Below are 23695 nucleotides of genomic sequence, written 5' to 3' on the forward strand. Positions count from 1 at the left end.
CCCAGTCTCATGTTTACGTGGAAAACATGGCGGCGGACTACCAACAGGCAGACAGCTAGACAAACCCGAGTGAAAGTGTCCTGCCTTCAGCTGGGAGCCGGGCGGGAGACATTTAGCGTTTGAATTCCTCGGGCGGACATTTCTTATGAAGCGGTTTCACTGTTGTTTTAGCCACAGGGACTGCGGTGATGGAGGACGAGGAGAGGCAAAAGAAGCTGGAGGCCGGCAAAGCAAAGGTATGAATGTTTCTGTTGTTTGAGCGAGAAGCAAACACTGCTATGTGTGTGTTAGGGAGTAGTAACATAATGGTTGCTACAACTTGTTTTCTGGCTGCTGGCTCTTCTGTCAGCTGTGTCAGCGCCCCCTCCCTCCCCTCAGCTGTCAGGGAACATGCGTCCTGCTCTGACAGCCGGGGGTTAGCCTGGGGTTAGCCCAGTCAGCTAGCCTCACAGGAGCCTTTGTCATGCTGGGTGTCATCAAACTGCACACAAACCACTGTGCGTGCGTGCGTGTGTGTGACAGCGTGCGGGTGATGTACACTTGAATCAAACAAGCCACCAGTGTTATCAGAGGCTTAATACAGCTCCCTAAGTGACTCCCATAGGCTGGTGTAACAGGATTTACAGGACACATCTCCACTAGAGGGGACAACCTCTCACCCTGCGTGCAAAACTTATTAACCAGCACTATTTACAAATTAGATCAGGACAAACCCTACCAGGCTGGAAAATAAAATAGAATAAAAAACAATACGACTCGGAGGCATAGCTGCACTCATGCTGATCCTGCTGGATGGAGATGTCATTCATCATTGAAGCTACTTTAGTGTCTTTTATTGCTAATGCTCTACAAAGACTTGCAATGTTGATCTTTGCTGTCAATGCATCCTGATCAGGAAGCATATGCCAGCTAGCTTATTACACTTGACACTAGATCCTTAGCATGCCTAACACACTATAAAACAATCTCAGGCACACAAACATGTAGTATTTAATGGGGGGTGTATTGCCTGACATCTGGCGATACGTAGGTCGTGATACGATACGATATATCTCGATATTAAAGTATAAGGCGATTATTGCAATTTTTTTTAATATATGAGTTAAGAAACAGCTAATCTGTAAATTTTTACACCTTCATGAGAACATTATGTATCAAATATATTTTATTGGCATATTATACACCGGAAACATTGGCTTTAACATGCCATGAGCCAACAACTTAAAATAAAAAAAATAGCATACAATCTGCCTGTAGCTTTTAGTGCAACATGACTTTAGTGCAACTTAACTGAGGTATATGCCTAGAACAACAAATAAATGCAGATAGTTAGTACTTTCTTTTTAGAACACAAGCTGGCCAACATGCCCAGGTTTCAGCGCATTTCTTTGTGCAGTTACAATGTCTCCTGCAGTGGAAAAGTCTTTCTCTGTGGAGACGCTTGTGCCTGGGATGCAGAGAAATTGATGTGTTACAGAGGAAATATGATGATATGTTCCCTCCACCAAGTGATGATCACCATTCAGGGGCAAAGGGGACTCCATCCTGAACATCTTCACCTCATCTTCAGCATGGCTTCTTTGGCGGGCTGGGCCGTGTGCTGCCAACTAGTGAGCGGGAGTGTTATTGCAGGACAAAAGTATGACGCTGCATTGAATATTTCGGTCAAAAATGTATGTATGTATTGGGCAGTGGTGGCCTAGTAGTGGTTGCAGAAGTGGGCTTGTAACCAGAGGGTTGCAGGTTCAAATCCACTGTGGGCCATTACTGTGGGACCTTAAGCAAGTCTCCTCAACCTAATTGCTTCTCAATAAGACTTTCCTGGTTAAATAAAGGTAAAGAAAAAAAATTGATATGGATGCATTATGAATCGATACGAGAATCGCGATGTATCGCCAAGTCAATTTTTTTCAACACCCCTAGTATTGATTAATAATGTAGACACAAATAACCTGGCATGAACTAAGCCTTTATTTATTAAAATATGATTTGAATTTTGCATAATACATTTTTAAGAAGGAATTTTCACCTTCCTTTTGAATTACGTTGTATCTGCACTCAATTATGATGCATTTATTAATGCAGGAATGTGGTATGGCATGAAGGTGATCACGATCAGCCTATGTTACTGCTGAGCTGTAATAATAAATAGGATTGCAGCCTTTAGTTTGTACGTATTGCTGTTTTTCTTTTGTTGTTTCTTACATGAGTTTCATTCTCATGTTTGCTTGACCTTCAAAGCAGCAGCTCATGTCCCTTTAGACTGAATGTATAAAGGAAAGTATGACACTCATTACAACATTCACAAGCTTTTTAAGAATGTAGCTAGACAGGTCACTGGAGAGCCGGGTAACCATGCACAAGCTCACAAATATCTATCTTACGTTTAGTCTGCGTTTTCTGGAACATACTGTAAATGTATTTAGTCACATGCCAGACATTCACAATTGCACTCTAAATAATGAAGCAGGACAACTTTCTAAATGTGGACACGACCACCCAGCATGAATCAAACTCTAAAGAGCACAATGTGTTCTTTCTCACGTAGGATCCTCACTTTGATCAAATATCACCCTGATGCTGTCAAAACCATCTCATGTGCTGTGGATATGTTGGTTACTTTTGGTTTCATCCACCCATTACAGTTGGCTTCTAGGTTTTCTTTGTTGGTACGAGCATCTCTCTTAACTTTCAGCCAAACTATTGACTCAATGTTGACTTGGATTCTGCTTTTTCTTACAGAATTTTGTACAGTAAAGAGTTAACCATGGCTGATTTGTGGCAGTTTTTAAAACTTGGTTTCTATGTTTCTAGTGTCACAACATAATCCAAGCCCATAAATGTTTGAGTCAGTGGTGACAAAGTGTATGACTGTTTATTGTTTGAAACTATAAAATGTTTGTCTTGAAAAAAAAAAAAAAAAAGGACTTTAGACAGTTTTTATTTGACAGGTTTCTATCTTTTATCATCTTAAAGAGGAATAAGATGACATTGTACCATTTTGATTACATTTTATCCAAATGTAAATTTATAGTTTTGAAGTCTTTGGTCTGTGTAAATAATGAATACCTTTTTGTCTATGATGGATTTAGTCATTTGAACATTTGGTGCAGTTCTTCTGTTCCATAGGGGAGCTTGTTAGATTCTTTCTTGAAAAGCACTACTTGACACACATGCACATGGGATGGTGTGAGATTTAGTGTAAGGTCGACAAAACCCTGAGAACGAGTTACACCACCTTTTAGCAGGCAATAAAGGGCCCTGTTACAAGTGTTTCTTTCTTTTTAACTTTCCGTTTGTGACTGGAAGATTTTCATAGTCAATTTAATAAAATGTTGTACATATTTTGAAGGTCATTAGTATTTCTTTTAGTAACAATATACAGTATCAGTGTCACAGAAAAAAAAGGTCTGCATCATTCAAAATAAGTCAGAGGATCAACAGTATAAGTACGGTAGTATTGGTTCTTTACGGCCACATCTTCTTTGGTTTTATGACTTTTAATTACTGCCTTTGGTAAATTTTAAATCCTTCAAAACAATTATTTCGTCTTAAGTGTTTAACCAGTTGGATTAAGTTTTCATTTAACTCTTCAGTTACACTTTGTGTATTTTTTTCTTTAGTTCTCACTCTCAGTTGAACACACACAGGCATCATTCTAATATTTGCTCTCTCTAAATGTAAACATATTTCAGATACGTTCTGGCAGTGTTTGTTCTTTAATTGCCAACAAGCCATTTTTGAGATTTTATTGATACAAATTTTTTGCAGCTCTGTTTTATATCTTAATTATGAGTTGATAATTAGTTATTTGTTTCCTCACACTAATTTGTAGAGTGCATGATGTAGGAGGGACTGTGCTGTGCAAAGTATGAATATTGGTGTTTTTTCTTCTTTATTTTTATTATTCAGAAAATATTTTATTTTCATTTAATCTATTTATTCCAGATATTTTTTTATTCTCTTTATCTTTTTTTTCACAATGAAATTTTATGATCTCAAAACATAAATAATTTGATTGAGGTTTATTATCAAAACATAGTATTGCCATTGGTCACGAATGGCCCACTCCATGTCCATATATTCAATATTTTTCCATTTTCTTCTCTTGTAATTTTTGATTGGACATACATGATGTTGATGTTTCACAAGTTGGATTATTATCTTTTTAACCTTGTAGAGCAGAGCTCATTGTGTGTACATAATGTATAGGCTGTCTTTACCCTAGATTGGACATAACAGCTTGCTGATTGTTGTAAACCTCTAATCATTTTAACAAGCCGCCGTGCTGAAGTTGACGAGCAGCTCAGGTTTCAAGTTGACCAAACGGTCTTCGTCACCGACACTCAGAGCTGCCTTTGGGACAGCACAAACTCCATTTGATCTCCTTAACTTTGGCCTGATTAGATAATCCTCCAGGTGACTAAATTTGGAGGTGCCCAGTGCCATACTGTCTGATAAACTGTCTTTGATTACAACAGCTGCAGCAACTTTACTCTGAAAGGGGCTTCAGAATTACTTACAGTACCTGCCAATGTAAAATGTTTTTTGGAGTTTTTTTTTTTCATGTGCTGTTGTTTTTAAGAGAGATTTACAAGAAGTTGAATTGTTTTGTTGGCAAAGGGCGGTTTATATTCATCCTATATGAAATACAGTTTCCTGTTTATAAATACTCATTAACAGTTTATTATCCCCGTCACAAAGTGTGAAGGGGGATAGGTTGGAGCTCCGTTCTTCCGAGTTAAAGGGGACAGTTTTTCTCAGAAACTGTTCAAGATATGATAACCAAATTTGGTGTGTGGCTTCAGGATATCAATACCTTGATGGAGTTCGGAAAAAATAGCTGCGCACTTCTCATTTTCGGAGTTATTGCCCTTGTTCCATTTTTTTTACTCTTTTCAAGGTATCTTCAAATGGGACAGCTTTTCTTAGAAACCGTTTAAGTTAGGATAACCAAATTCAGTGTGTGGCTTCAGGGTATTAATACCTTGATGGAGTTCGAAAATGACAAGTTTGCTAATTTTTTTTCCGGAGTTATTGCCCTTGTTCCATTTTTATTTAGTCTGTTCGAGGTATCTTCACAGGGGACAGCTTTTATTCGAAAAGGTTTAAGTTAGGATAACCAAATTTGGTGTGGGGCTTCAGGGTATCAATACCTTGATGAATTTATAAAATGAGAAGTGCGCAAATATTTTTATAGTTCTTGCCCTTGTGTTTTTTTTACTCTGTTCGAGGTATCTTCAAAGGGGACAGCTTTTTTTAGAAATCGTTTAAGATGGTTAGTAATTTTATATTCTGATGTAATATTTTCTTATGTATACATTTAAGTTCTTAGATTTAGGACATTTAGGAAAAGGTTGTGAGTTATAATGACAACCAATCTGGTGGGAGATGTTGATGCCTGTCTTCTTGTTTGTTTGTTAGCAGGGCCTCATCAAAAGTACGTAACAGATTTTGACAACATTTAAACCAAAGATAGACCTTACACTATGAAAGATTCCATTAAATTTTGAAGGAGATCAGGATCAATACATTGATCCTGGATTATTTTCAAAAATCAAGAAATTCCTATCTCTCAATATTGGCGAAATTTCAAAAAGTAATGTCTCGATTTGTAATTGACCGATGTTAGTGAAATTTGAGTCAATAATGTTGAAAGGGTTTTTCAATTTCCACACTGAGTTACATCCGGATCAGATCCAGATCCATTTCATTGCAATTTTTTCAAAAAAATGGGGGTGCCCATTATTGATAGACCGATTTTGTTTTTTTTAAGGGCCAATACTGATACGGATTATTAGTAATCAAGGAAGTCTGAAGCTCATATTTGGAGCCGATATTTATTTGCACTATATTTTTTTCTAAATTTACATTGCTTTATTTTCATCTGGATTTTGCCTGCCTTTTGTATGAATGAAGTACTTAGTTATGATGAGGGTGCACATTTATTTTGTCATCAACCTTCAGGATGTTGCAGCCAATAATCCAGCAAGTAGTTGAAACCAAACCTGTTTTGTTTCCTGCCAGTGATGCACTGATGTAAGAAAACATTGGGTTGATGTAGTTTTACCTGCTGTGCTGGTGATTAAACAGGGGGAAGTTACCCTGGCTGTTTGTCGCAGAACGGATAGGTTTTAATTCTGCGTGCGAGTACGTTGAGCAGAATGATTAAATTTCTCACTTTCTCTGAGTGTTGGGCTGACACACATGATGGTGAGACATGCTGGCTGTGAGCTTCCTTGTTTGATTACAACAAGCTCATTGCCTAATGAGTGTCTGTCAAACTGTGAGACTCAGATTATGTTGTAGTTTAACAATTACACGAGGTAGACGTTAGGTAATTGATTTAGTTAAAGTTAAAAACATCTGATAATCAATTTTACAACTGCTCTTCATGTTCAGAGATTTGTCAGCCTCTATCAGACACATCATTATACATAAAAACGTACAACGTGTAATGAATGCTGATATGCCACTCTAAATGCTTATGGAGAGCAGATGGTGATTCACCTACATAGTTTCAGTTTTTCCACATGGTGATGCAATAAGGTAGGCTTTATATATGCTCTGCCACTGCACCACTCAGCCTCCCATGATGAGTAACACTGTTATGTTTTCCCAAAGCTGTGGGTAATTTATTTCATCTGACCGGTTTGCCGTGGCTGCTCATGTGTTATCGGGATTAAGAGATTAATTGCTTGTTGCCTTGTTTTTATCTTTTAGACATCAGAGCTAGAATTCTGTTGTTCTGGTGGAACAAATTTCTCCAGAAGTGAACATTACATTCTGTAGGTTAAGTATAATTTTTGATGGTTGGTGGGTCATTTTAGGAGGAGGAAGGTAGCCACTTCTTGAATCTGGGTTCCCTTTTCTTTTTTTTTTTTAGACAATCTGCTAATCCATCCCGGGACTCAATGTTATTTTTTGGTATCGTTGTTCAATACCTTATTCATCTTCCAAACTTTTTCTTTCCTACGGTCATACTTTCAGTACTAAAGCCATTTTGCTCTTTTGCTTTTTGTAACCCTGAACTTCTCTAAATAATCATTTGCTTCTCTTGTCTGTTGTTTTTTTATGGTTGGTTCCAAAATATTATCTCATTGTTGATGAAAGGAATTAAACTGTGCCAAGCCTTTCCTCAGTATGACAAACTCTGCAGTAGTTGTCGCTGTTGATTTTTGGAACAAAGACATTTAGAGCTAGGGAATATCAAAAGTCAGGGACTGTTGTCTTGCCATTAATTATAATAAATTGTCATGATTATTGGAGGAGACATCAGTGGTTCATTCTGTGAGATGCCCATGTTGAATCTAGAACAAATAGAAAAATATGCCAATGCAAACTTCTTGAACTTGATTTTCTTAAAACTTTCCCATAATGTTCAGTGTATGAAGAATATTTAATATCTACCTATGAGCTGGCAAAGCACTGAAGCAAACCTTTTAAACTACTATTTGTCAAAACCTGGGGCTGTCTGTTTTTTTGTGTATGTAGGTCTGTGATGTCAGTGAAAGGGCAGCAGGTCAATTCCCACACTGGTCTGTAAGTGTGAATAGTGTGTGTGCGCAACTGTGCAGAGACATATGCAACCCCTGCTGTTCTTCCAGCAAAATATCAGCTGCTCGTGTTTCTTTGGGCACAAAGACCATACGTGGGGATACATTTTGGGCTTTGTTTCTGTCATCATTTTTTTAATGACAAATTTGAAAAAAACGAGCTTTAGTTAGCAGGTGTGAAATAAATCAATTTCATTATTCTGTCGAGACAAGCACGTTCTCAGAATTAATGCTCTTAATACAACAGTCTATTGCCCTTCTTTAAGTATTTTGAGTTTCAGGATGGTTGAAATGGAAAAATATAAACATGACCTGCATAAAAACATTGAAACATGTTTGTTATAATACATTTTTTTACAAAGACAAGTTAGGAATCCTCAAATGGTTTTTTTCCCTTCTTTTTTAATGCATTTTGAGAGACCTGAAGTACATTTCTAGCTATAGTTCGTGCTCCATCAGCTGTTTGACATAGTTTTAAAGAACAATCTCTTTAGTCAGGATTAGCACCTGGCACAGAAAGGAGCATGTGTGGAGTCATCTGGACTCACAAAGGAAGGACTGGGCCGAACAGTGAGGACTCTTCGTTGCTTTTAAATGTTTCGCTTGACTTTTCCAGAAGCCTGTCGACTCAGAGTAGGTTTAGTTTTTTTTAACTGTATTTAGAAAGATCCACTCTGTTTGAGATTTAATAGTTTTTTCTATAATATTTCCAAATGAACTAGTTTGAGGAGTAGAATTGTCAGTGCTTGCCACGCATGGTTACTAACTGAACTGTACATGCAGATGCCCATGAAAGGGTTTCTTTTTCAAGGATCATTTCATAAGCCCTTTTTTTTCTTGCTTTTTTCTCTAGCTGGCTGAGTACCGCTTGAGAAAAGCTCATGCTGACTCCCAGAAGAAACAGAAAAAGAAAAAGAAGAAGAAGCCTGAGGAGGACTCGGAGGGTGATTCACAGGAACGGGTGACGGTTGACCCGGACTCTACAGGGGGAGTGGATGAGGTCTTAGGTGAAGAACAGGATGGATCACAAGAAGAAAAGAAAGGGCCTCCTGCTACTGAGTTTACCTTCGGCAAGACACTTAGGAGCGGGGAGACTGTCCGACATGACCAGACCTACCACATAGAGGTATAGGCATCAACACATGCATTTATTCTTTACAATAAAAAACTTTGTTTTGAGTCCACTGAAGTTATGACTTCAATTCATATACTTAGTTATGCATATTTATTTTCAGTGAAAAATAATGACTATAGCAACTTGGCTTGAGTTTTATTAACGCTTGTCTACGGGAGAGGTTTACTGATAAGATTTGTACACAAACAAAAAAATTCTCACAACAATTCCTAAAATGGAGCAAAAACAAGACAACTTTACATTTTTGAAATTTAAAACTTAAAAAAAAAAACAGTTTTATGAATATTTCTGAGGTGACACAATTAGAGTGCATGAGCAGTCGACACATAATCCTTGTGACCTAGTGACGTAAAGACAGTAATATATATATATATATATATATCATATCCACAGAAACAAAATTTACAAATGAAACGATAATTATTAAAATACAATTTATGAAGTTTTACAAATATAAAAAACAACAACTGTGAAACTTACAGGCTTAACTCTTGCTATTAGGGCTGAGCAAAAAATCGATTTATTGGATTTGTAGATTAAAAGAAATTAAAAAAAAAAAAAAATTGTTGTTTTTTTTTTTCCCACCACAGTTTTTTCTGACTTTCGCATTCCGTCTTTGTGGGTTACCATAGCGCGACGTGAGCCAACCCCCTCTTTACATGTGTTTACCCTTTGAGTAGGCTATATGTGTGCCACAGGAATGTTTAATGTTTTATTCACACTATGCTGAGATGCTAAGTAAAGAGTTTATTATTTTTTTAATTTTAATGTTATATTTTATAAAATATGTACTTATCTGATTTCTTAATCAGAAAATTTAAGCTACTATGAAGTTGCTGTTGCAATTTTGCCTAAACCTGGGTTAAAGCTTGAAATTGTTGAATGACAGATTCTCATTTACTTTTTATTTTGCGATTGTTTTATGCATTTTAACTCTTGAGGACAATCACAGCAATAAAATTGCACTTTTGACAATATATCTGATGTCTGCAGTCATTTTGCAGTGCATTGACAAAAAAAATATCAAACCAAAACTCAAATTTTTTTTTTTTGGCAAAATTGTCCAGCCCTACATGCCATGTTTTATTTTCTGTAGCAATATTAATCTCGATGGAACTCATTATTCACCTCTCTTCAGAATTCCTTTCCGAGGGCTGTTGTGCATGTTTTACCCTCTCACTGAAGCACTCTCTGTCACTCATGACGCTGCCGTGTAGCCAATTTTTCCCTGACCTTGCTGTATATTTGATGTGCTAGATGCCCACTAAACATCCCGGTCACCATGGAAACAGACAATCATCTTTATACAGAATTAGACCTGTTGCACTGCATGACCGATAATTGTGGTTTTGCAGTATATTTTTTTTAAAGGTTCTTTTGATGCTTTTTGTGATTGTGCTTTTTAGTTTTTGATGTTTGCAGTTTTGTTTTCTATAACTAGAGTAACCTGCATTACCCCTGCAGGAAAAAAAACTTAGCAAAAACTGAAGCACAGACTAATTTATTCTGCTCTTGCCTGAATGCGAGTATTCATTATTTGTAAGCTAATGAAACAAATAACTTAAGATGTCAGTCAGATCTTCACAAGGGAAAGTTTGTAGTTTATGCCTGTCAGTTACATCAAGTGAGACCAATTTTCCACTTACTTGTTGTCACCCTGGCCGGTCGAGAGGCCTTGAGCAGTTCTGATGCTGTCCTTTGTTAGCAGAGAATGTTGCTATGGAAACAGTGACACTGTTTCTGGCTATCCAGTATTTCACAAGTGCTCGAATAAGGTTTAATCACATTGACAAGTAGGTGGACTCATCAATACCTTATGCTTTTGTTCTAATGGTGTCACACTTTTCTTTTTTTCTCTTGTCGCAGCCGGAGAGCGAAGTATCAACGACAGCTGAAGATTACTCTTCAGAGGTGAGTCAAATTGATGATAACATCTTCTTAACATGTCACATTCGCAGGTTTTCACATTGCTGCTGGTTTAGCTTAATCAACAAAGATACATTTCACATTTTGGGTTTTTAATGTTTGTTTTAGAAAAAGTAGCTAAAATATCTAAATAACTTTAAACCTAAAGCTATTTTATCTGTGGTCTTGGTGGATCATAGGTGTTTATTTCTGTTTGCAGGATTACTTTAATAGTACTTAACTGATTTTGTGGATATTTTAATCAAAGCTAATGCTTACGCCTTGGAAGATTTGGTTTAATATACTGGTTCTGGTTCACTTTGAAAAATCATGAAATCTCTATCTTTTATCATTGGTTCATTATTGAGCGATCTTCATGAAATTTGACTCCGTTATGTTGGTTTTTCAATTACCACACAAACTTTCATCGAGATTAGATCCGGATTGCGCATTTCATCATGATTTTTTGAGGACAAAAACGTGGTTGACCATACATTCTATTTTTATTAATCCAGATAACCGCCAATATCTGGAAAAGAGGAGATTTGGCTTTTGGTTGGGGTTTGCACTCTCTGAGTGTTGTTCTGACTGAAATGATGCCACAGGCTTTAATAAGAAAAGAGAAATATTAGACATCAGACTTTAATATTGGACTGATGTCAGTATTTCATATTGTTGGGGCTTGTCTTTGGAACAAAACACTTCTATACAGTTCTCACATTGTTTCCTCTACACCTCATTTGCTAATTTCTATTTATTATTACCAAATGAAAGTACATGTCTTTATCATATTTGTAATGATGTCTGAGGAAGGAAATTAAATAATTTCCAATAACTATCACAAGATACAGTTTATCCCCCAAGTGTTGTGCAGAACCTAGATTTCCATATTTGACGACGAGCTTTATGAATTAACAGGTAAATGGGTCGTACGACGAGATGTCGGGAGACCTACTGATGGCAACGAAGGAGTTTTTCTGGGTACAGTAATCCTATAAAACAGTCCTTTTTGGCCTTTCTTTGGCTTTGCTAACCACTCACTGTCTGAGAGGACCCTGCATTTAATTCCCATTTTAGCCTTTTGCAGCTTTCTTTAACCCACTAACCAGCCTGTCTATTGTCATGCTGATTCAAGGAGAATGCAATACATAGTTCTAGATACACTGGTAAATTGAAGATACTCTTCTTTGATGGAGACTGTGCGTTTTATGAGAGTGAACATGGGAGGTTACACAAAGGGCTCCAGCTGTTCAATTTAGTGAGGCCAAATACGAATTGAGGAAACAGAAGCCCGGCAGGCACACATCACCAAAGCTGTGTGGCTCAACTGCAACAACAGCCTTATCAAAAATACATTATAATCCCAGAACATCTGTTTGATTTTTACGCTGAAACATTTTTCTGCCTTCTGATGAAATGAAAACTTAAACATTTCTGTCTGAATAATTAAAAAACTCAATGATCATGATTTGGTTTTTTAATACCCTATAACGGAATAACTTCCATCCAGAAAAAACACATTCAAATATTTCATTAAGAATGATCTTTTTATTTGAAATAGGGGAACAAATAGTAAATGTCCTCCCATTCATACTAAATGAGAAACAAAGCTGGTTCCCCACAGGGTTCTCTATGAAGAGTCTTCTCATCACAGCTGCTTGCTTTGGCAGAACTACTTTTGGACTATCATCACATTTGATGTTTATTTCAGTGGGGCTGTGGTTCTTCTAAATCGAGTCTGGTCTCAATCCAAAACCCATCTACTTTTGTCACTTTTAAAGAGCCTTGTATTGGCTATCATCTCTTACTTGTTTTTGTCCTGCTCAGGAGGAAACAGAATCATTGGAACAGCTGACCAAAGGAGGGATGATGCAGGATATGGAGGATGGATTGTCGGCAAAAACTCGGGCGGTGGAAGAGCAAGAGCTTGAGGAACTTCGGTCTACTTTTGGAACTGAAGGAATACAGCAGGTATGGCAGTTTTTACTTTCTTGCTTATTTGAGGCTGGAATATTTAGAAAAATAAATATCCCACTCAAAAGTGATTAGTAAGAAATATACTGGAACTTAATCTTTTTTTTACCTTCATGATCAATACTTTCCCTATAATTTTTACTCTCTGCAAAATCATTCTTCTGGCCGGATTGGACTTTCTGACTGGCCAACATGTTTCCTGTTTAAATCCATAGCTACAGGACTTTGAAGCAGCGCTGAAGCAGCGAGATAGCATCATCACCCAGCTGACGTCTAACCTTCAGCAGGCTCGTGAGGAGAAAGATGAGATCATGAGGGAGTTCCTTGCGCTGACGGAGCAAAGCCAAAAACTGCAAATTCAGTTCCAGCAGGTAGGAAAGAATGTTTTGTCCATTTGTAGTTTGGTGGTTTGCTTCCTGCTGTCTTTTTTCCCCTCATTTGGAATGAAATCTGACTAGTCTTAAACTTGTATTTATGTTTGTTTATAGTTGCAGGCAGGCGAGACGCTGAGGAATACAAGTCACAGCAGCACTGCGGCCGACCTTGTGCTCGCCCGGCAGCAGCTCGTTCAGTCACAGCACCAGCTTGAGGAGATGAACATTGAGGTCCGAAAGCACCAGGAGATCAGCAACGAGCAGCTGGAGCTCATTAGCCAGCTTCAACATCAGCTCAGTGAGATGGAGATGGTGAGAAGTTGGAGGTGTAATGTCCAAAAGGATATTTGTTGTTGAGGTGTGGTGTTCATATTTTTCTGAATATTGAATGTCCTTTTAGTCAGGGAGAAGATCTGAGGAAATCCATATTCGAATGACAAATGAAAAAGACCTGCTGATTGCTGAACACAAGAAAGTAATTTTAAATCCTGATCAGTCATTGGTAGAGTTGAGAGAAGCAGAGCAGAACTTTGTGCAAACTCTTACTGAGAAAGATCTGCTCATTTCTGAGAAAACAGATTTAATCACTAAACATGAGCAGTCGTTGACGCAGCTCAGAGAGGAGCTTGCTCACATACGGAAGACTATAGATGAGAAGGATATGCAGCAATCCAATGAGAAAGATCTCATTATAGCAGAGCAACAGAGGATCATCTCTGAACGCAACTCCTCTCTCATGCACTTTAAAGATGAGATGGAAAACTCTAAAACATGCCTGCAGGATTTCCAGGCGCGCATTGTTGAAAAGGAAGCTGAACTCAAAAAATATGCCGACAACTTAGAAAGCACGAAAGCTGAATTAGAACTGTGTAAAACTGAAATGGAGAGTTATAAATTCCAGCTGGAAAAGGAGCAGATGGAGTTTTTAAGTTGTAAGGAGGAACTTTCTTCCTCCAGGCAGAAAGAGCAAATGTCATCTCATGAAATCATGCAGCTAATGGGAACGGTGGAAGATCTGCAGAGGCGGTGTCACCAGGGCAGCCTGTCTGAGAGCGACACCATCCAAAAAATGCAGGAAGACACTGTGAGGAAGCTTGAATTACTCAGGGCTGAGCTAGACGAGATGTATGGCCAGCAAATAGTCCAGATGAAGCAAGAGCTGAATTTACAGCATGCAGCGATGTTGCAGCAAATGACTGAGAAACATCATGCTGAGCTTGAACTTTTAAAGGAGCAACAAACTGCCCAAAGTTCCTCTGTTAGTACTGCTGAGATAGAAACCCTTCACATAACGATCAGAGGGCTTCAACAGACCTTAGAGCAATCTCAAACAATGCAAACTGAAGCCAAACATGAGCTCACTCAAGCTATTCAGGAGAAGCTCAACCTGCAGGCGAGGGTTGATGATCTCCTCCTGGAACTGCATTCAGCTGAAGACAAAGTGGAGCAGGTCTCCCTCTGTTTAGTCTCTCAGGAAAGCAACGAAAATGAGCTTCAGCATCTTCGGGAAACTATTGACAATCTGAGGAGGGATCTCTCCTCTGCTCAGCAAGCTGCAACAGATGAAGAAACCAAACACGAGTCTGAAGTCACCAATTACAAGATCAAACTGGAGATGCTGGAGAGGGAGAAGGATGCTGTACTGGACCGCATGGCAGAGTCGCAGGAAGCAGAACTGGACCGACTCAGGACGCAGCTTCTGTTTAGCCACGAGGAAGAGCTCTCTAATCTTCGAGATGAGTTGCTTCGGGAAAGCTTTCTCAACAGGGAAAACCTTCTCAATGAAGCTACAGTTAAACAGGAGAAGGTGCTGAATGAGCTACGGTTGGGTTTTGAAGAAGAGCTGCGTTTGCTACGGAATGAGAAAGCAAGCTCTGCCACAGAGCGAGATGAACTCCTTCACCAAATAGTTGAACTCAAAGAGGATTTGAATCTGGCTTTGCACAGCTCTAAAGCAGACGAACTTGTGCAGCAGCTCCAGGAGCTTCAGTTAGAGCTGGAAGAACTGAGAAAGGAAGGCGAAGAACGTGCTCGAATGGAGAATGAGCTTACATTGTTACGTAAAAATACTGAAATGCTTGAAAACCAGACAAAAGAAAAGCAGCACTGTTGGGAGGACCAACTAAAAGAACATGAACTGGAAAAAGAGACTCTGCAAATGACTAAAAACACTTTAAATGAAGAGCTGCGCTTCAAACTGAAGGCAATCGAGACACTAACTGCAGAGAACAATCAAATGCAGCAACAGGTGGCTCAGCTTCAGAAGGAAGTAGAAATGCAGAGGACTACTTTCTCATTTGCTGAGAAGAATTTTGAGGTGAACTATCAGCAGCTCAAAGAGGAGTACACCTGCCTCATCGAGGCAAAGAAAATGTTAGAAGAGAAAACCCTGAAGACGACTCTGGATTTCGAAGCTGAAGTTTCAAGCCTGAAGTCACAAGTTTGTGAGTTGGAGGAGACCTGCAGAGAGTTTACTGATGGTAAAGCTGTAGTTGAAAAAGGCTCTACTGAACTCATGGAGAAGCTAAATGTTTCTTTGAGGGAGAAAGAAAGCCTAGAAGGGAAGCTTTCAGCAGTTACAGAGCAGCTGATGTTCACAGAGAGCAAAGTGGGACAGCTGGATGCAGAGCTGACAAATGTGAGACAAGAATATACCAAGGCCAAGTCCCAAAGCCAAATGCTAGAAAAGGAACTGGAAAAGCAGCAAGAGATTATAAGTGAGCAAATGAGGGGGCACAATGCCAAGAGAAAAACTAATCCTAAGGTACGAGAGCAGGATGTGGAGCCTCATTACATCCAGATTCAATCACTGCAGGAGGAGATAAAGGCTCTCCAGTCCCTCTTGCAGGGTGCTCAAGCAGAGAAAGACAGCCTTCGTCAGACTCTGGAGATCCACACACTCTCGCTGTCTCCGTTATCAGCAGCAATTTCAGCCACAGGCGAAGAACCTGTTGATGGAGAATCCTCCTCGCACAAGTCCACAGCCTCAGGTTCAAACAGGCGAAAGAGAAGGCAGAGGGCGAAACAGGAGCGCAGGGTGGCCACCCCATTCTCAGACAGCAGAGAGGAGAGAAGGGAGGAGGACGAGGAGGCTACGGGTTTGGTAGAGACGACTGATAGTGCAGCAGTGGAGAAGAGGGAGCCTCGGATGGAGAGAGCCGTCTTGGAAGACTCTGATGGATACCAGGGAGACGCAGGCTGCAGCAACAGCAGAAAAGGGGTAAGCTTTCACCTGGATCTGCTGCTTTTATTCTCTTGCCTGAGCAACTATTTTGACTTAATTTTCGGAATTGACTTAAAAAAAAAAAAAAAAAAAAAAAAAAATGGATCTCATTGAAATAACTCATTACTGAAAGTGTGTTCATTGCAGAGCAGTGAATACATGTTAACAAAAAACAAGTGCTCTGCATTCACTGATACACAAGGGCTGATTCTGGTAATTTGCTACAGTCTGTGCAGGCGAGCTATTGAATATAGCTCAAAAAATCCAGTCTCCGTCAATATTCTGCTCATTTCCACTTTTAAAGGGAATGAATACAAAATTTATAACCTGCTCAGAAGCCTTTAAAAAAACAAGTTTTGTTGTTGCTTTGAGCTTTTGCATCGCTGTGCAGACGGATGCCCTTTGTAGACTCTCCATCTTGCAAAGTAAAGAGTTTAAGGTGAGAAGCAATTTTAACTCATTCACTTCTCTACCTGTTCAAGATAGCCTGTGTTTTCATACGACCTGTGTCCACTCCTGGCCAGGAAAACTTTCAAACATATGCTAGAGCTCCCAGATGTAAATATGAGGAGCTTTTACACATCAGAGATGAGGTATCCAATAAAAGACACCTCATGCCAGAACAACGACATCCAGTAGCAATGTGATTGATTTCTGCTCAGCAATTGTAGAAAATAATCAAAGTGCCTAGTGTAATTCAATAAAACTACTCACTACTAGTATTTTTAAACAATAAACCAATCGTTTACTAATGCAACCCAAACTGTGCCACTTAACATTTCTTTCCATCACTGTTATCACTTGTGGAGTGAATTTTAAATTTTAAATTTTTCCTGCTTCTTCAGGTCAGTGGACGTGCAACAGGCAGCCATGCAGAACATGTCGTCTGTGCAGGTGTTCAAGAGGGAGCGACTGCTGAGCATGTAAATGTCACCTAAACTTAAATCCTGCCCTTTGTGTTTGAGATCCTTTGATACATCGTACTGTTTGAGCTCCCGTTTGTTGACCTTTCCACCAAAGGGTTTCAGTCTACACGCTATAAACTCTCTCATCTTCACACACTCATCTCTTTCTCTCTCTCTCCTTGCTGCATCCCAACTGTTCATTAGAAGATCATTTGAATCCAAATCTGCCATCTCAACATGGAAAGCAGCTTATTTTGCTCGATTTTTAAAGGCTGCTTTAGAAAAAGAATAACATACACTAACGTATCACTAGAGCAGAGTTGTGCTTTGACTAAAATATTAGCTGAGAAAATCAAATCAAATGTTTCTGAAAAGAAAGGTCTTTCCACACGAAAGATTGGATTTTCTCAATCAAATTAGCTCTTTGGTGTCACTGGGCTCATAAGATAATGTTTGACAGTGGCTCGAGGCTGAAACTGGCAGAAAACCTAAAATCTTTTGAAAAAATATATGGAAAAAAGCTTTCCAGGCAGAAGTTGATGTTTTTTTTTTAATGAGCTTATATTTTGTAAATGTGTGCAGTCACTTGGACAGGAGAAGCTGTCTTATGTTTTGTATGCAACAGTGTCAGCGTCTCTTATCAGGCTCGGTCGTCTAACATTTGCATAATTCAATCAGGAGCGTCTTTGGTTTCAAAGGAGACTCTTGATGACACTGTCAGATGTAGTGTTGGAGGACACTTTGCACCATAACAAAACTCTTTAAATGCAGACTCATTTACATGTGGAGGGCTCTTTAAACCGTCTGGCATCAAACGTAACAGAACTGCAGGCTTATAATTGTGTAACCTGAACACATTTGTGCTCATCCATAATCAGTGAACGAGGTCGTGCGGCTGTTCTTTTGTTGTCTGTTACAGAAGTGAATAAGTGATAGATGGCAAAGACCACAGATGGCTTTTTATGTAAAAATAGGATTTTAGGAATTAATTATGTTATTCAATCATTTCACCCCTCTATTGAGTGAATGGGTTTACTGTACTGCATGATGTAAGATGTGGTCAGTTATACATGTTGCTGTCTCGCAGCGTTTATCAAATGATAAAACTAGTCAGTTGATGTGCACATCATTTTACTTCGTACATGTATGTGACAATATCCTTTATCCCATGGTCAGAGTGAGTGCAGGCTGCGGATGGAGGCCCAGCGCGTCGCCCTGTCTCAAATCCACGCTGCCCAGCTCGAGCTGCTGCAGGAGGAGAAAAGCACACAGACACACTCCCTGGAGCTGCAGCTGCAAGATCTGAAGGAGGAGCAGCAGGGTGGGTGGTTGACAACTGTATATGCACCTGCTATTGGAGATGTCGGAGTCGTGCAGAGCAACGATCAAATCTGCACAGTCAGCAATTAGGATGAAATCTAGATTAGAGGTGAAAAACAGGATTTTTTTATTGTAATTTTGATTTTTACACCGAGGCATCGACACTGAACCACTGAGACTTAAATAACACAAAAAAGGGGAATTCATATGCAAAGTCATAAAAATATTTATATTAATTATAAAATTATGTATTTGTATATATTGTGCATTATATAAATACAAATTATACATTTGTGCACATTGTGTATTTATACAAGTAGACAAATACGTGCCCCTGGTGCACAAAGTAAAGTGAACCACAGAATGAAGGGACGAGCTAATACTACGAGTCATGCTTTCAGGCACTAGGTCAGTTAAGCAGCATTTTATATACAGCAGGTGTATCTGGAATGTGATGTCACGTAACGGACCAATTGTTTTACTGTATTTTAAATATAATAATAGCACTTGTATGATTGGTTAGCGGATGTTAGATCACTGGGTAAACAATCGCAAATTAGTCGCCTGCAGCTGTTAATTATGTTTTTTAAAATATTTAATTTGACAATTACCGGTAATTGGATGTTGATTGCCAAGCCTCACATGTGCTAGCTACAGTAAAACAGTGGAAATGTGTTCAAATGTTTAATAATTAGTGTGAATTTAAATTTGACATACATTAAATATACTGCAAAGTTTCTAAATACAAATAGCAATCAGTTTGATATATGTAAACATTTTTCCTGCTAAATGTAAGTGCAGTTTTTATCTTAGAAAAGACTTGAATCTAAAATAAAATGCCTCCTTCAGCTGAATTAATATCGACTCTGATGATCAGATTTACAGACATCGGCAAAAGCACCCACCTTTACTTCGATGGAGTTCCAGGACAAGCAGCTGCAACAGGAGGAGAGTCACAGACAGGAGATGGAGCGTCTCAGAGTGCACTACCAGCAACAAGCCACAGACACAGAGGAGCGTCACACCACAGAGCTCCTTCGGCTGCAACAGCAGCTGCTGGAAGTTACAGATGGGAAGACTAACAAAAGGTGACCCAATGATCATTGATTTTACATCACGCAGTGCACTTAAAAACTATATATTCAAAATGTTGTTTTATAAGCTGCTCCTTTTTTTGTTATTGATTGCCTTTTGGCCTCTTGATTCAAGAAAGTTGTCAAAATCCAGTTTTCATGATTTGCATAATCGCTTTGTTTACTGTTTTTAACCAATCACACATTAAATGGATGTTTCATTTCAGTGAATATTTGCTGTTTTGGCTGCGTCTTTGGTTTAATTAGAACACCAACTTAAGGGCTAAAACATTGCTGCCCTCTACTGGTCTTTTTCAATTATATAAAACTTGAATTTATCAACAATTTGTAAAAAAAAAAAAAAAAAAAACCAAGTATTGCTTGTATTATGATATTCAGATTTTTAATTTACACCCACTTATTCTTTTATGGTTTGATTGTGGTTTGTTTTTTTTCTTAATGGTGCAAAAAAAGCTATATTTTATATTTTACATATTGTGTCTGTGTGTGTGTATGTGTGTATATATATATGAGAGAGAGAAGATGTAGGTTTTTGAAAGTTTCACATTTTCAGACACTTATGTTTTTATGCATTTGCTGTGATGTGAAGCTTTTTAAGGTTTTTGTAATAGTATTTGTATTGTTGAAATAATTGATGATTACAAAATGTGTGTGAGCATTTCCAAAATAATTTCACCTTGATGACTCTCCACTAAAATATCAAACTATTTTTGGGTATATTTTTAGGTTTGTGGTTGTAGTAACACAAGAAAATGTATAAATAATTTTCACTGTCAATGATTAAAAAAATAAATCATGAATTAACCACCTTCAACCACCGAAGCATGTCACTTTGGTACTGGTATCAAATGTTCTCTGACTTGACAATCTTTGTTGTTAATGACAATTTCATTATCAAATCTTATGTGTAACTAATTTTCAAGTACCAATTCTTGATTACTATAAAATTGTACAATACTAATGTTAACTCTACATCTTCTCTTTCAGCCTGTCCGGTTCTGAAGCATCGGGCTCTGCGTTGACTGAGGCCCACCATGAAGACCAAAAGGTTTGTGCTGCCTCCTCTAAATCCTCCACATCACACGCACAAATTCTCACCACAAGACAAAACCTGCACGAGAATTAAACCACTGTGACAACAGGGGAGGGGGGGAGGGGGGGGGGGAGGGGGAGTGCAGTGCAGTTGCAGCCTCCAGGCTAAAACTTGCTCTAAATCCTCATCCGACGTAGCCCTACATCCAATGGTTAAAGGAGCAGGCCTTACATAATAGTGTTTTAATGGAGTGGACGATCCATGGTCTTGGTGGCTGCATGAAAGGAGGATTTTGCTTTGCGTGAATGAATTGTGCTAGATTTCACTCATCAATCTCAGTTGTACACGTCCAACTTAATTTTCAAATTCTTTTTTTTTTTTTTTAATCGCATGACCCTGTATCCTTATCTGCATTCTTTATCTTCTCACACAGGGATCTGAGAGGACATCAGCAAAAAATGGAGTGGCAGGGATTTAATAATCTTTCTGAGAATCTGTTTGATCTCTGATCCGTAAGTTTAGTCTAGTTGCTGAGTGAGGAAGACTGAGTGACAAACAAAAGAAGGTTTTGTTTGAACACAGAGTGATAGTGTCTCTGTGGCGTGTTGCTGTAATGAGCAACACACTTCTTTAACTCTGTATACTCCCTGGAAGGCAGAGCGAACAAACCATTTTATTTATCACTGGTGGAGTTGAGCTTCAGTAAAAATAAAAACACTATTTATTTTAGGAACCGTCCAGAGCATCATTTACTGCTCATAAGATCTATCTTTAGTCGTATTTACTTGCATCACGGCTACTGCTTTTCATAGTTAAATGGTACTGTTTTGGTTCACAGCAGCTTCCAGAGGAGGAGGAGAATGTGCTGACAGAGGATGGTGTGGAGCTGCCTTGGTCTCTCAGGTCTGCTGGTCTGACCACTCAGCTTCAGGCATTGAGGAGGGCTCTCTATCACAAGTACGTCCAGGAAGTAGCAGTTCTCAAAGAGCAGCACAGCATTGAGCTGAAACAACTGAGGGAAGAAAGAGATCAGGAGAGGAAGAAAGGGGCGAGTCGGCAAGAGGAAGAGGAGGAGGACGACCTCAGCCGGTTCCACGGCACCAGAAGCTCCACCGGTAGCCTTGAGCTGGTTGGGCGCTTCACTGCGAAGGAGAAACAAGACCAGGAGAGAGTGGAGGAGGAAGTGGCCAAGGTATGTAGCTGATTGTAAACTGCAACAGTTCAGTGTCTGACAGAGAGAAGTTAAAACATTTACAGAAATAAAATTTCAATGACTGTCATGACTCCCAGATAAATTTACATGACTTTGTTTTGGAAGTTATAGGATTGCATGATTGGCAATCAGTGCAACCGATTATTTCTATACTTTTTAATATGTTATTTAAATGTTTATTGATGTGCTTGACTGGTGACTAATCAATGAATAGACGATGAAACACACACTCCATCAATTGGTCCCCTTTTAAAAAGGCATGTTTGCTTTATTCTTTGCTTTATTCTTTTCCCGACAGACGATAGTTCAGATGTCTGTAGAGTTTGCACAGCAGACCGAGCAGGCCAGAATCAAACAACGGTCCTACCAGGTGAACACCTCCATGCAGACCCACTCCAGTAATGGGAGTATGGAAGAGAAGCCTACTTCGGGAGCGCTCCTTTTCCTTACCTCTGAGGAGCGACACAGAGCAGAGTCTGGATCAAACCTGGTCAGTGTTCTTCTTCTACTGCTTAATTCTCAGCTGTCAGCTATAGGTATTCTCAGTTCAGTGTGCAAGAGTGGGTGTTTTATTAATTACCTTCAATATGGATGAAAAGGGAATGAGGAAGATGAATTTACTTGTTTGTGTTAGAGTTTTAATCCCACCTCTCATTGTTTAGAGGCAACGCTCTTGTCAACAATTTGGTGAAAGATGTTTGGCTTTAGGTTTTTGAATAATTATCTTTTCTTTTGATGATTTGATTTGGGTAAAAAGCTATTGGATGCTGGATCTGAAATTTGTTGTGAAGTGTTGTGTGTCTAAGTGTTTGATGCTGAACAGTTCACAGCTCTCTTACTTTTGTTACTCATTCACTCAGAAACATGAGGGGAAATGTGCACACATTTTTAAGTGTTCAGAAAGAATCAACCCTAAAGCTGGATTCTAAGATCGCTCATTCTGAAGTCCTTCATATGGATTGAGGGACATTTGTTTTTCCTTCACATGCTTTTGACATAGAGTAAAATTTTTCATTAATGTTATCAATTGAAATGCTAATATCACTGGTGCACTTTTAGATTGTAGGTGATGAATAATTTTGTATTATCTCTACTTTGTGCGACTCTCATGTTGAGGTTTGAGTTAAAATCTTTCAAAGCCACATCCTTGGTGAGCTGGTCCCAGAGCCTGCTTGGTTTTCACTAACCATTTATTGCATGATTAGGCTTCAACAGGATGAAAGCAGAGGCTGTCAGTCTCGATGTTCAGTGTGAGACGAGTTGCTCCAACTCACTATTAGTAATAAGATCTTAAGAATGTAATTTGAATTTTGAAATATTTCTCGTCAACTTTTTTTACCACAGTGGACCTAAGGCTTCTATGTTGATGAGGATAATTATTCAGTTACATCTCCACCTTTTCAGAAAAAGTTATTTCTATATCTTTAGCACTGATTCTTAGACCTAAAGAGCTATATATGATTATTATATTCAAATCATGTTTCTTTATAAATTTGATCTAAAATAATCTTTGTTTTTTTATCTACCTCATTAAAGTTGAAGTTGTGGGTCTAAGTTGTTAATGATGTATAGCAGGTAATGTTTCAATGAAATGTATAAATGTTATAGTCCAAAATAAAATCCAAGAGCTACAGAAATACTATCAATCCTGTTTTGTTCATCACAACAAACTGCTGATGTACAAATGGCCAAAAAGTCAGCAGTTGAATGTGAATTTTATTTTCAATAAATGTAACTGCTGCTGTTCCTCCAGCAGGTGGTGATGTGGACTTTGCTGCACTCTGTGCCTCTGTAGCACCTGTTGTCATAGCAGCACAAAGATAGCAGTGTTTTCTCTTGGCTCCAAGAGACTTTAACTGGGGTTTTGTTGTGCGTGTGCTAGTAAAAGGGCAGTGTTACTGCGTGTGCCTGTTGGACTCTAACTGATGGTCACAAACAATGCTGTGTGCAGTTTACTTACTCT

General features: G+C 38.7%; 1 protein-coding gene across 6 annotated transcripts in view; it reads left to right on the forward strand.

The window, feature by feature from the left end:
- akap9 (A kinase (PRKA) anchor protein 9) overlaps nt 1-23695 on the forward strand; it is a 57113-nt gene continuing 33418 nt past the window's right edge. For 4 of the 6 annotated variants that reach the window (XM_028461815.1, XM_028461820.1, XM_028461819.1 and 1 more), the window contains exons 1-14: nt 1-236; nt 8410-8682; nt 10558-10602; nt 11515-11577; nt 12424-12567; nt 12786-12941; nt 13059-13256; nt 13345-16164; nt 17013-17090; nt 18249-18393; nt 19270-19480; nt 20474-20534; nt 21358-21711; nt 22031-22222. In XM_028461815.1, coding sequence (XP_028317616.1) covers nt 189-236; nt 8410-8682; nt 10558-10602; nt 11515-11577; nt 12424-12567; nt 12786-12941; nt 13059-13256; nt 13345-16164; nt 17013-17090; nt 18249-18393; nt 19270-19480; nt 20474-20534; nt 21358-21711; nt 22031-22222 — 4788 coding nt within the window. In that variant the 5' untranslated portion in view covers nt 1-188. The remainder of the gene's footprint in view (nt 237-8409; nt 8683-10557; nt 10603-11514; nt 11578-12423; nt 12568-12785; nt 12942-13058; nt 13257-13344; nt 16165-17012; nt 17091-18248; nt 18394-19269; nt 19481-20473; nt 20535-21357; nt 21712-22030; nt 22223-23695) is intronic. The other 2 variants (XM_028461816.1, XM_028461818.1) reach the window with 2 other exon arrangements.

Source organism: Gouania willdenowi, chromosome 11 (assembly GCF_900634775.1).
Source record: "Gouania willdenowi chromosome 11, fGouWil2.1, whole genome shotgun sequence".
Classification (NCBI taxonomy): Eukaryota; Metazoa; Chordata; class Actinopteri; order Blenniiformes; family Gobiesocidae; genus Gouania; species Gouania willdenowi.